Source organism: Vigna angularis, chromosome 1, assembly GCF_016808095.1.
Source record: "Vigna angularis cultivar LongXiaoDou No.4 chromosome 1, ASM1680809v1, whole genome shotgun sequence".
NCBI lineage: Eukaryota > Viridiplantae > Streptophyta > Magnoliopsida > Fabales > Fabaceae > Vigna > Vigna angularis.
The window spans coordinates 18636723-18651254 of NC_068970.1; the positions used below are offsets into that span (position 1 = coordinate 18636723).

The 14532-nt window shown below is 30.2% G+C and overlaps 1 protein-coding gene across 1 annotated transcript; it reads left to right on the forward strand.

Annotated features, from left to right (window-relative positions):
• Window positions 1-9221: 9221 nt before the first annotated feature.
• Window positions 9222-12935, forward strand: LOC108323768 (SUMO-conjugating enzyme SCE1). Its single transcript, XM_017556494.2, has 5 exons — window positions 9222-9506; window positions 9592-9675; window positions 11689-11841; window positions 11927-12040; window positions 12596-12935. Exons 1-5 carry the CDS (start codon window positions 9438-9440, stop codon window positions 12656-12658), a joined length of 483 nt encoding a protein of 160 aa, XP_017411983.1. The 5' UTR covers window positions 9222-9437; the 3' UTR covers window positions 12659-12935.
• Window positions 12936-14532: the final 1597 nt, after the last annotated feature.

A 14532-nucleotide genomic window follows, 5' to 3' on the forward strand; every position in this document is an offset into this window, starting at 1 on the left:
AAATATTCTTAATTTAGAGTTAGAGTTGATTTAAAATTAGAATAAGCTGGAAATTAAAACTACAAATTTACAATTTTAAAAGATTAAAAATCATATTAACTATTTAATACTTTATGAAAATTTTAAATTAAAAATAAATTACAAATTTTAACAAAAACTCTGTATAATATTTATATAAAAATTAAATTTAGTCCTAATTTAAAAATAAACGAAATATTTCTACTTAAAAATAATAAAATAAAAATAAAAAATATTATTAAAATAAAACTAAATATAACACGATCTTGACAAATGAACCTTCTTTCAAAAAACAATAAAAAAAATACCCACACTATTTATTGTCTATTAATTATTTAAATAGTATTAATAAAAATAATTAAATTAAATAAAACTAACGAAAATAAAAACTTTATATAAGAAAAAAACATACTGACTGAAAAAAATCGACAGAATTAAATTAGTATTTTGATTTTATTTATTTTTTATGCTGTATTTCGCCGTGCATTTTGATTTGATCGAACGGTATAATTCCGTAGAGCTCAAAAAGGGCACCTAAACCAAAAGTGAAAAAAACAGCATTGAGTACCATGTTCCCTTTTCTGCAGAACTTTATATATTACATTATAAGGTATCGTTTCTTTATTTTCTGAATAATCTAAACTTTTGGTCTTAGAAGTACTGTATCTATCAAAATGAATGTGTCATTGTTAATAATATCTTACTGTTTTTCTGTAAGTATTTCATATGCTATGAGTAAAATGGATGACAGTTCTTTGTTTCTTGGTAACCATGAAAACAATAATGAAATGAAAAACACCACCTTTCTAAATTAATGAATAGTGAGGAGCTGCTAAGCATTTGAAAAGTTATTATTTTGTTTTTCCAAAACATGTTTATCATCGAATGGTATGATTAGGCCGGGAGCTGTTAGCAATAATGATAGAAAATTGTCAAAAAAAATATTGATGGAGAAACATCTTTCGGTTTTCCCATCTATCCCTAAAACTTCTCACTTTATCAATGTAATTAAAGATGTAAAAAAGGAAAAAATTAAGAAAATAAAATAAAATTGCCCCTTTTTAAAAAGTGGGTGATGTAGATAAGTAATAAGATAGCTTTTGAGGTGTCATTATGATTGTGGTCCTGATTTAGTTATAGTTCGTGGTCAATTTCCCTCATCTACTTTTTTGAACAGAAACTAAGTTTTTTAAGTGAGAGAATTGCATTGGATTTATTTAAGCCTTGTATTGTATGTGATTTTATCATATGCCTTTCTTCTTTTCAGTGCAAGCTTCAAAAAGCATTTGTCAGTATCTGCATGTGTGCAAACATGCAAGTTGCCATGTAACACACTTAGATTGCTTTCATAAATCTTGCTCTATTATTTACAATTTGCCCTTTACAAAAACAAACAAATAAAACACAAGCACTTGTCACTTTCTCATCACCACATTTCACTAAAGGTCTCATGACTCATGAGATGATACAAATTAAGCATATACATATATAATATATAATATATAATATATGCATATTAATTACTTCCGTGATTAATGATGAAAGATAAGATCACTCTATCTTTGACCTATAATGACATTATTAATGTATAAATATAGACCTTGATTAGAATGATGTAAAAGGATTATGTTAAACTAATATACTGTAGTTTAGGAGAACTTGGTACTTAAGTTGGTGGGTCTGCATCTATAGCAATGATGCCTTATATTTTATTGGATTTGTTTACATGCACTTGAACAACTTACGCGGTTCGTGTGTGTAGACAATTTTATAATGGGATATCATTGTTTATCTATTTTTATTGTAATTTTTTAATTAAAAAATTTAACCTTTATAGTAAATATAAATATTTTCTCAGTTATGATAATTAACACATACATATTTTTATTTTTAAATCATTCTGTTCTAAATTATATTGTTGCCATTAAAATTAAGATGGCGTTTGTTAATTTGTTTCTAATTTTAAATAAACTGGTGAAAACATTTCCCTAAAATTTTCTGTACAAACTTAAAATAAAAATATATAAAAATTCATCAAATTACACAACTGTTACATCCCTTAAACACCTACGGTGGTAGAGAAAAGAGTAATTTGTACAGTGTTCAGAGTTGAAACGTAGTTGTCATCGTTGCATAAAAAAATCCCTCTCAAGCAATTATACCTCAGTTAATGTTAGCATGGCCCAACATAAATTGTGGTAGAAAAGTCCAATCAAAGCCCAATGGGGTCTACCTGTTGCAGTGGGGTGGGCTCAAGCCTCGTGCAATATGTAGTTCTATCCGGATAAGGTACGAATTAATGGGCTAAATTCTTTACCCAAAACCTGAACGAAAAAAATTGAATTAACGATAAATAATTTTGCTTTAAATATTCATACAAATTTAAACAACTACTATGAATCAACCAATGTCATTAACATCGTTCTTAATAAAATACATTAATAATTTGAGACCATCCGCGTGAAAACATTTTCCTTAAACCACATAAAATCTCAATAATCATTATATTAAACATTTTGAACGGATAAACAACAATAAATTAATTAATGAAGATCACTCTTGATAGTTATTTTTATGATTTATGTTGTATGGTATGACTATATAATCTATGACATGAATAGTCTACTTTTTCGTACAAGTCTTTTTCGTGATCATACGATTAAGAAACAGGACCGAACGATCATGTAATGGAGAGATGAATTTAACACAAAGTATATTACTACCAATTAAGCCATAATTAAGTTGTGACTAATCTAAAGTTAAATTTCGAAATCTATAAATACAGATAGGAGGTAAGGAGATAGGTGATTATACTTGAATAACCAAATCTTTACTGATTTTAATATGAGAATATCTTCTACAAATAACCTTTCAGTTTATTAAAGAACTAGACAATTTAGAATTGGACATTATTCCCAAGTCAACACATAAAAGAAGTAAACACATAGAAGAAGTCAACACATAGATAACCTTCTATTAGTCACAAGAAATCCAGTCTTGCATGAAAGAAGTACACACAAAAACAAAGTTCCATTTCTTGAGTATCAAGTCAACAAAAGAAGGCCATAGTTGATACATTGTGTTTTGAAGAACAAGTGACTGATGTGTTTACCAAACCACTTAAACACACAAGATTTGAGAAAATAAGGGAGCTTATGGGTGTGAGGTGTTTAGATTCTCTTAGACCAAAGTTAACTCAACATTGGTAGCTCAAATATTAAGGGTACAATAGATGCTTATTACCTACCTCATTACCTCAAACCTATATTTATAGATTTTGGAATGAGCTTTTGATTAACCACCTAATTACGACCGAATTATGGATAATTACACTTTACCTCTGAGTTGGTTAGCTTTATGGTTAATTGTTTGAACCATTGGTCGATCGGTTCACCTTCCTAACCGGCCAGTTTTTCTAGTGACTCACTCGTGGATAGTTGTAAAGGTTGACCGCCTGATTCATGGCTAACTGAATGGTCACATGATACACTAATTTTTAATCATAAACTACAAATATATAAATTTTTAGATTGAAATGTCATATTGCAGATGATATTATATAATATTATAACCCTTGGGCTATGGTACTAAAATAAGTTATAACTTTAATGATAAAAGTTTTTGTAAAGATTAAGAACTTGTGAATGAAGAAAACAAGGTTGCAAAACATTAAATAAATTGATGATCAATATAGTGAGCATTACAAGACAAAATAACATTGAGAATGAGATTGGAAGACTAATTTAAAATAAAGAAGAGGAACAATTTAATGATGATGTTTACTTTGCTTTCGAATCAAATGTGAAAAAGATGGTGAAAAAAGGTTAATGATAAAAACATTAATTTTTGATATAAAGATATCATTCCATTCAATATGTTTGGAAAATTACTTTTTTTTTGTCCAAAATGTGAGACGATTAAGAGTTACATAGTTTATTATAAAACTCCATCTTATCATATGATGTTATAAAGAAAATGTATAAATAATTTGTAGAAAAAATTGATCTAATGTTTGAAGAGTAATAAGATGAGTGAAAGAGAATTCCCTACATTATGTGGATAGATTAAAAGTTAATATATGGGTTGTATAACGCATGGATAGATTAACTCATTTTAGACATTTATCTATAATTCACATGCATTTAACACTTATTTTTATTGATTATATTGCATATATTAAGATTTTACTCCTTTTATTTAGAATTTACTGAAAGCATTTTGATATAAACATATGTGGTAAATTAAAGCATTTTTGGATGAAATTCTACAAAATTTGGAAGAAACAAAACACAAGAGCGCCAAAGAACCACAACCTGAGCACAAAAAGATAGTTTCAAATGAGATTCAAATTTTGCTTCCACAGCTTAAGTAGAGAATATGGTGTCTGAGCCACGTGAGGAAAACTTGACCATGAAACAATATGAAAAACCAAGTTATGGAGCTTAACCATGGAGGAAACCTATCATTGAAAGTTTCGTGATTGAACAACAAGAACAAAGTCTAAGCTATAAGGAAATGCTCCATGGAAGGAAAACTCACAAGATTGGCCACCGTGTTTAGAGTTGCAACTAACCTTCAAACTTCTATAAATTAGGGGGCAAACCCCCTTGTTTTAAGATCGAGAATTTGATACCTAGGTTTGTAGTCTCTCTAAAGTTTCTCTCTCACTTCACTTGTAATATCTTTTAGAATACAGGAGACATTAGGAATAAACAACAACTCCTATGATAAATTGTTAGAATCATCATGAGTTGTTGAACTTTCAAGTGTTGGAATTGGATGTAGCTCTAGGAATTTACGTATCAATGTTATTTTATTGCTTTATTCAAGTGTTCTTTCATATGTTAGTGATTCAGTTCGCATTTCATGTCTGATTAACTAATCAATAATCCATTGCACATATAACTCGAGTTAAGCGAAAGCTAATTCGTCTTATAGGTCCAATTGAATCATTTAATGTTGTTAGGTGATAGACATATGTCTATATGTCTTAGTTGGTTATAGAGTCTCAGTCTTAAAGCAACAACCTATTCACTAAGACATGGATAATTCACCCTAAGTTATATGATTTTAGGTCTTAGGCTGTAGATATGGAGCTAGGATTAAATTAATGTACTTTCAGGAATAATAAATAAACTCTTCTAATCCAATAAAACAATAACCATGCATAATAATAGAGTAATGAGGTATAATCCCAACATGTTTCATATCATTGAGTCATTTAATTTTAACTTTAAATTTTGGACACCATCATATTTTTCGATCAAATAGTTTTAACTATAAATCCAAATAATATCACAATTTTTGATAAAAGTTTATCAAATCCCTGTGGATACAACATTTACTACAATGAACTAGTGCACTTGTTGGTGTGATTGCTTCCAACCTTGGGGATCCTGAAGTTATTTGCATCGTTGCTAGAAATTTGATTATAAATTTCCATAAAAAAATTATGATAATTTATATTTATTGTAAAACTTGTTCATATTTGTAAAGTTCATTTTAGTTTGGTGTTTTGCTTTTCTACGCTCACTTATTCTTGGAGTTTTTTTTGTATGGAAAGAAGAACTAAGGTTGGATATTTGTTGTTTGATAGTGAGCTTAAAGATGTCAAATTGACCCATGACTCATTCTTGAAAAAACCCCTTTTAAGAGACCCCTACTTAAAATTAAAACCCAACTCCTAATGCCCTCTCTCAAGTGGATTAGGGTCATGGTTAAAATGTGTTTGACTATAATACAAAATTTTAATTAACATTTAGAAACAATATCATCTATGTACATATATAAAATTATATATTTATTAGATAATCTAATATATTATAATTTTTAATATTTTAATATCATATTTATTATTATCTTATCAAATAAAATATATAATATATAATTTAATTCTGACTATAATTTATTTATTAATTTGGAATGATGTAATCTATGTCATAAACTATATATATATATATATATATATATATATATATATATATATATATATATATATATATATAAAAGGTTAAATATGTTTTTAGTCCCTCAATTATCAAGCGATTTTGTTTTTCGTCCCTCTTTCAAACTTTGTACGCTTTGATCCCTCTCTTTAAGGAAACCATAATTTTTGGTCCTCCAAAACAAACGACGTTAAAAATCAAGTGAGGTGGCTAACGGTGAAGTGTCACGTCATTTTTTTTTCTGACATTAAGTCAATCTGTCCCTCACATATTTATAGACCTAAATTCACATATTTACCTAATATTAAGAAAACTACAATAAAAATATAATAACAAGACTAAAAAGTACACAAAACAAGTAAGATAAGAAATAGAACAAAAATAATCTTCTCTTCATAAACAAATCCACAACCTAAAAAAATAATGATAAGAGATGTTGGACCTAGAAAAAAAGTTGAAAGACTGTTCAATTTTTTGGATGAAACAATTTTCTAGCATAATCATACTAACAAAAACAATAAAAATGAAAAAAAAAATACAATTAGGACTATTCACATTAATCACATCAAACCAATTTTCTGGTTTGGACACAGTATAAGTTTACATTATTATTTAAGGTAATAATGTTTTTACAACAGTTTAATAATCATGTATGTACATGTGTATTTTGTTTTATAATAACAAAATATAATAAAATTATAATCACAAAAACAAATATAAATAATTTTTATAATTTTATTTTCAATAATTTTTACTATTTTAGGTAATTGTTTAATATTTTAAATAGTTATTTTAATTCAAAAAAATAGTTAATTTATAAGAAAATATTAAATTACGAAAAAATGATTAAATTTGAAAAAATAATTATATTAAAAAATAGTTAAATATTAAAAAATACAACTTAAAAAATAAAATTAGTGTATCGTATGATCATTCAGTCAGTCACAAAATGACGGTCGATATCTAGTATCTATACACGACTAGGAGGAAAACTAAGCGTCGAGCCTCTGATAAGATTAATCATAATTATATACAACTTAAAACAATGTGTAATTACTGACAATTAGGCTGTAATGAGCCTACTAATCAAATCAAAATCTATAAATACAAGTTTGAGGTAAAAAAGTATATGATTATTTTTAATATACATTTAATATCTAAACTATCAAGTTCGAACTAACTTTGACATTAGAACATCTTCTGCAAGTGTCATTCAAATAGTATTAGACTAATGACTAAAGAGGATTCGAAATAAGAAACAACTTTTATGTTGTGTTCGGATTAATGAATTACACCGGTGATTGAGAGAGATAGATTGCTATTTTGAATCGTGTTTGTTTTAACGAATAAACATCAATGGATGAAGATGGATTTGTGGGATGAAGGGTTTATTCCATCTTCGCTCAAGCCATGTGATTTGTGTGGATTAGGAGTGAAATACCTCCTTTACCCTCCTTCCATTTAAGTGAAAAAGTCATTATAATTAATTGAAATGCATGCAAAGTATGGAATCAAATCTAGGGAAAGGTGTATTCTGTTACAGGGAGAGTGGATTCGGTTCCACATGTGTGTGCAAAGTGATGAAGACTCGTATTCAGTTTCAGTGTGCAAAGTGTTGAAGGCTCGTATTCGGTTTTAGAAAAAGTAAGTTCAGTTACAGCTTTGTGTGCAAAGTCATGAAGCCTTGTATTTGGTTCCAAGAGAGGGGATTCGATTCCGGCTCCTTTGTAAAGTGAACACAACACCATGTTCGATTTTAGGAGATTGAATTCGCTTTCAGCGCCTTTGTAAAGTGAACACAACACCATATTCAATTCTAGGAGAGGGGATTCGGTTCCGACTTCTTTGTAAAGTGAACACAACACCATATTCAGTTTAGTTAAGGGATTCAGTTCCATATTATATTTTAAAAACAATTATTTCACTTTACTTAAATACAATTTTTTTCATTTAATTTTTTTATTCTTATAATAATTTTTACAATATATATAATATTAATAATTATCAATTTATATTACTTTTATTACTAAGAGTATTTTAATAATCTTCAATTTTTACCAATTAAACTATTTTTTTATTTGTCACATCAATCAACTTTTATACTAATTTTTACAAACTTTACTTTAAAAATTTATTTTCATTTACCTTCCAATTTATTCAAAAAAAAAAAATAATTCATTCATTTTCAAATTCCTCAAATCCATTAATCACTCTCTCTCAAATTTATCCTCTTATCCGAACACAAGACTTTGAACTATTCGTGAAAGTTGAAATTAACCCCACTTCGAAACAATTAATAAAATAATTATTTCAATTAGATTACTTTATATATGTATATATAAAGTGATTTTTTAATATAATGATATAAATCAATATAAATACTCACCTTTCTTTAATTTTAGGCTTAAATGCTTACTTCGTTCTTATGTTAAGAGGTGAATTTGTTCTTATGTTAAGAGGTGAATTTGTGTTTAGTATCCGGTTTTAAAAATGAAGACATTGTGTTCCTATGTTATGAAAAATGTGTATGAATAAGATCATGTCTCGTTAAATTGACAACAACGACCTTAAGTCCATGCTGATGTGGCCGTACTTTTTCTTTTCTCTCTTCTACTGTCCAACTTTTTCTCTCTGTTGTTATTCTGTGGACCTTATTCATCTACTTTTCATAATATAGACCCAATATCTTCATTTCTAAAACTAGATACTAAACACAAATTCATCTCTTAACATGAAGACGAAGTAAGCATTTAAGCCTTAATTTTATATTTTATTTGAAAAGAATATGAAATCTATCTTGAAATCATTTTAAAAAATATTACTGGTGTGATGAAAAAGTTACGATAGCATCCCAAATTAGGTTAGTCAATTTTTGGAAAACGGATGGTACATATGTCACGTCAACGGGGTGTGGGCTATGACAGCGTGATTCTCACGCGATGTTACAAAATATACATAAAAAAGGAATAAGTACAATAATACAAGAGGGGAAACGCGAAAGACTTACTATATCATAGTATTTTAATGCACTTTTTTATATTTAATTAAAATGTTTTAAATTATAAAATCATATGCAAATTTATTAGATTTATAGTAATTTTGGAGGAAGAATCACTCAATTTTAATTAATAATAAAAATATAAATAAGAAAATATATTCTATACAATAATGCATTGACTTTGGTTTAAGGATATGATAAGAAAAAATAATAAAAAGCAAAAAACATAGAAACGACAACACCGGTGGCTGCCCCCGAGAATCTAAGATGGAATCAGGACCGTACGTTCGATGGGAGGCAGAGCAATAAAAAATGCCGCGTTTGCCCACAACCACAACGCAATGCCAAGGAGGTAAGGGAGAAAGGAAGGAAGGAAGTGAGAAAAGTGCTTATTGAACTGGGAAACACTGAGCCGACTCGGAGCGAGTGAAGTGTTGCGTTGCGTTGCGTTGCGTGACTCGAGAGAGATAGAGAAGATGTCTGGTGGTATTGCTCGTGGACGTCTCACCGAAGAGCGCAAGTCGTGGCGGAAGAACCATCCTCATGTCCGTACAACTCTTTCTAATCGATTCCTTCCTTTCTCAGTGGGGACGTTTTTGTTTTCACCTTTTTCTCTCTTTTGTGATTTAGGGTTTTGTTGCGAAGCCGGAGACGCTGCCTGACGGAACCGTGAACTTGATGGTGTGGCATTGCACAATTCCTGGAAAGGCTGGGGTGTGTTTTCGCGTTCTTCTTTTATACGTTACGCGTTTCCTGATTGTTATGAATCGAATTCTACAAATTTCATTTTCTTTGCTTTTGATTATGAAATCACAGCTGTTCTTGTAATGTTTATCTCTGTTGGTACTCCGAAGCAGCGAATCTCCTTTGCCTACTCTTCGTCCTTCTTCGTACTCTTGAATTGAGGCGGGCTATTCTCAACCTTAAAAGTTGGTCAATTGCTAATTGCATCTTGTTTTACGTTTACATCCCTTTAGATTTTTTTTTCCTAAAAATACCTTTTTCTTTTCCAGAAATTAGTTTCCAAAACACATTTTAAGATGTTGATATTATTTTCAAAATTCAGTTTTCAGACTGTAATAAATACATTCAATAAACTACATTGATGTAATGTCTGCTTTTGCGAAGGGCAGTGTTTGAGGTTTGGTTCTCATTAGGATTGATCTAATGGTAGGGGTTTTGTTTAGTATGATGAAACGTTGGTTTTAACCTCAGTGTGACCACTGTACACGAAAAAATGTGGTTGAGGTTTGGTTAGCTGAACCAGTTGGATTATTTTGCCATCAACAGCGTGAAGAGTTGTCTTCGAGGTTTGGTTGATTGATCCTGTGATTATTGTCTCTGATTTCATGTTCTGGAATGGGGATTTATAATTAAAAAAGGGGACGCATCTGCAATCAACTAACTCATTAGGTGAGGATTGCCCTAGCCTATTTTGGGCATACCCATGGTCTATATGGAATCTCGACGCACCTTAGATGGGACATTTGGAGCATGGACTCACGCCTAGTGTGTACATCTGGAACGATGAGAAGGAGATAGTAGTATTGACTGTTTAATATTGCCTAAAGAAAGTGGTGAGGGATGGTCCATACCGTCTTGAATTTTGGTTGCGTCTAAATCGACTCAATAATTTCACAAGATGAAGGTTGCTCAAGCCTTTATAATCTCTATTTTGACCATATCTAAGTTGACATAGGACCTCAATACTTACATCCCTGCTGGGTTTCTCAATCTACTTCTTCTCATACCTCAAAAGATTCCGTAACACATTTGCTTATTACCTACATGAACTTGGTTGACAAACCATTCCCTAGTTGTTATTTGTTTCCTCATAAAAGCAAATCCATCTCCTTCTCACATGGTGCATATCTCTCACTTATCTTTCAGTTTTTTGACGTATTTGTTACGTCTTAATGTTAATCACAACCAAGGATTTAGATTGTGGTTGGGGTTTTGTTGCAAACCTTGATGTTGTGGGAAATTTCAGATAAATGTAGTCAATTTGGTTACAATTGAAGTTACAGAGACTCCTTTAACTTGATGTTGTGGCAAACTTGTGGCTTTGGACCATTTTTAAAACATAGATATGAATTTGCTGATAAAATATGAAACAATCTATAGCAATCTTCAAAGTTAGGATTTGGACTAAACTGTATGCATATTGAGTATTGACTCTCACTTTGGTAGACATGACTTTTTATATTCCCAGGTATTCACTGAGGGGTTAGACTCAAGGGGTTTTGACATCATAAGAAGAGAGGTGCCAAAACGTGCATGGTTCATTGGAAAATATTTAACCATTTCTGCATCAAAACATGATCATCTATTAAATCATTCATTAAAGCTGTTCAAACAGCCCCCTATAATATCCTACAAGAATGGGAAAATGCAAAGACATGCATTAATGCTATAGTTCATTATACAGGAATCTGAATGAAATGATATGTCTGTATTAATGCTGTCCCGTTGCGTCATAGTTTTGCAAATGAAATTTTTGGTACGAGTGAGATACTTTGGTTTAGAAATCGAAAGTGAGAAATTTCTTCTTTTGCATTTGATATATCTTATCAAAAGGTAACTCAAATACTTTATGGTTGAAAGTTTATTGGAAATGAATCATATCTTGCTTGTGTACCTTGGATGAATTTGCAAAAGAATTAAGCAACTTGTTGAGTAATGAGCCTGGTATTTACTTCATATTAATTTACGTTTCATTTGCTTCAGACTGATTGGGAGGGTGGCTACTTCCCACTTACGTTGCACTTTAGTGAAGACTACCCTAGCAAGCCGCCAAAGTGTAAATTCCCACAAGGGTTCTTCCATCCAAATGTTTATCCTTCCGGGACTGTGTGCCTGTCTATACTTAACGAGGATAGTGTAAGTACATCTCTATTGGTAATTGGATGACTGCTTGAAACTAATTTGTGAGCAAACAGATTCATAGGTTCATTATTATTTACAGGGGTGGAGACCAGCCATAACAGTAAAGCAAATTCTTGTGGGTATCCAAGACTTGCTTGACCAGCCAAATCCTGCTGATCCTGCCCAGACAGAAGGCTATCATCTATTCATCCAGGCATTTATCCCTTTTTTATTTTATTAATATTTCTTGAAGTGTAAATAATGTATGATTTTATTATAAACCAACTAACCAAGGCAAAGTAGTAATATGTTTTGAGATGTTATTTATCCTCCGTTCTAAGGATTGGTATTATGACAGCTCGCATACTTGAATGTTAGGACTTTGACCATTGTGTATGATGAATAGGTGTTGACAAATTGTTATTTGATGTTGTAATATGATTCTATTTGGATAAAATTTTCTGTAAACATATGTAAGAGAAAGAAGTAAAGTAAATTGTATTTCTTGCATAAGTTAAAATCAACCTATGCAAAAGATGCTAAGTGTTCAATCGTCTAATGTTTTCAAAAGTTGATGTGTATAAGTTGATTTTAGTATGTAAAGAATTCAATTCAATTTATTATATTCATCTTTTATGTGTTTATGGATAAGATTATCCTTATAAGACATATTTTTACTCTTTTCTTTCTATACAGTGAAGTGGGTGGATGGAGACTTCATTGTCTTAATATCTAAGGTTAGTTTTAACATGGCGATACTTTTTTGCAGGATGCAGCAGAGTACAAGAGAAGGGTCCGGCAGCAGGCAAAGCAATACCCACCTCTTCTCTAATGTTGCCGTCGCATCAGCTAAATTTATAAACTATTTTTATTATGGCAGATGCTTCATCTTTTGTTCCGCATTGAATCTGTTTTTGTCATTGTGATTAATGGCTGCCACAACATGCAGACATTAAAGTTTTTAGCTATTTATGGTTACCCCCCGATCTGGAAGAAGTGTTAATATATAAAAAAATGTGAAAGCAACCAATGAATACTTGTTGGAGACATGTGCCTGATGTTTGCTGCTACTTTTTTATATGAATGGATATAATTACTATAATGAGTTACATGACTGCCTTCTCTGAACATGTTTTCCATTTGCTGGAATTTTTACCTGTGGAGATCATACATAGTCCTCTATTTGTCCATCGTTGTGTTACTTCGCAACTTTACTATCGTGCCATGGCTGCATAAATTGACACTGAAACGTTTACATCTTAAACTCCAGATGTGCTTCAAATGACACTTCCCGATGCGGAGGAAAATCCTAAAATCATCCGATTTTGCATCCTTAATATTTCTCTGGTGAAAGGTCCTCAGTTGCTTGTTCGCATACTGGTGACTATTTGATTGAGGCTGAGATGTATGGCCGTTAAGCCTGCCTTTGTATAACGATTATAGAAAAAGTAAGAAGGTAATCTAAATGCATTTTATTTCATAAGTTAAATTGTACAAGTTTAATTAATTATTTAAAAAGCCACACGAGAGTTTTTACAAAATAATTTTTGCATCTCTTAATTTAATGCAGGAGAATCTTATTTTATTTTACTCCCTTCCCTCTATATATTACTTGAGGAAATAAAGAAAAAGAGAACTATATATTTTGAGAGTCTGAAACGGTCTCCCTTAGATGCTCATATTAATATGCAACTGATCTTGGATTCAAAAGATGAGAAATCAAAGAGTAAAAAAACAAGTAATCTTAGGTACAAATAGGTATTACTTAATGACTTTTGAATTATTTTGAACTTATTCTATCACTTCTTTTCAAGTTTGGACACATTGATGATCAAGTTTGAAACATAAATTCAATTTGAGGTCTTTTCGATGGTTTTTTCTACACATTTATAGGTAGATAATCAGATCTGACATAATACTAACTTCTTTAGGTAGTGACTTTGCTATCAAATTAACTGACAAATAATCTTTATGTGTTTGGTTTTCCCATGAAACATAAGATTACATTTTTATTTGTTGGATCTCAAATCTAATTCTTTGAGGAATTGTTGTACTCAGATAAGTTCACACATAAAAGATACAATTGTCCTGTATTCAGCTTCAACAATTGATCAGGTAAATTACATTTACTTTTTTTTTTTTACTTTTTCAAGAAACCATATTTTTTCAACGAAAACACAATATCTTCTAATAGAAAGTATTTCCAATCAACATAACAATATCTATATATACTAGAGTATTGTTTTTATTTTCATAAAGTAGAACTTGTCATTGAGCCTTTTTGAGGCATATATGATATGGACGATAGCATTCCAATGATTAACCTAAGGAATTTGCATGAACTAACTCAACACTAAATACAAAAGAAACTCAACACTAAATAGAAAAGAAAAATATAATCTAATAATAATAAGATAAATAAGTTTTTCATCTAGTTTTATCTAACTTCACCCTGTTTTGACATTATGTTTTTTTACATTATTTATTTATTTATTTGTGAGTCCATAAAACTATCCCTATATTTTCAATTATTCATACCTTCTCTTTTAGGATATCTAAAGCATATTTTTTTTTGAGAAATTACAACACTTTCCTTTGATTGAATTGCTTCAATGATAAAAAAATTTCGAAACTTTCGAAATTCTGGATGTAAAAATGATTTCATTAGTGTTTTCTTAGTTGAGAGATTCTAACAACATTATTTAT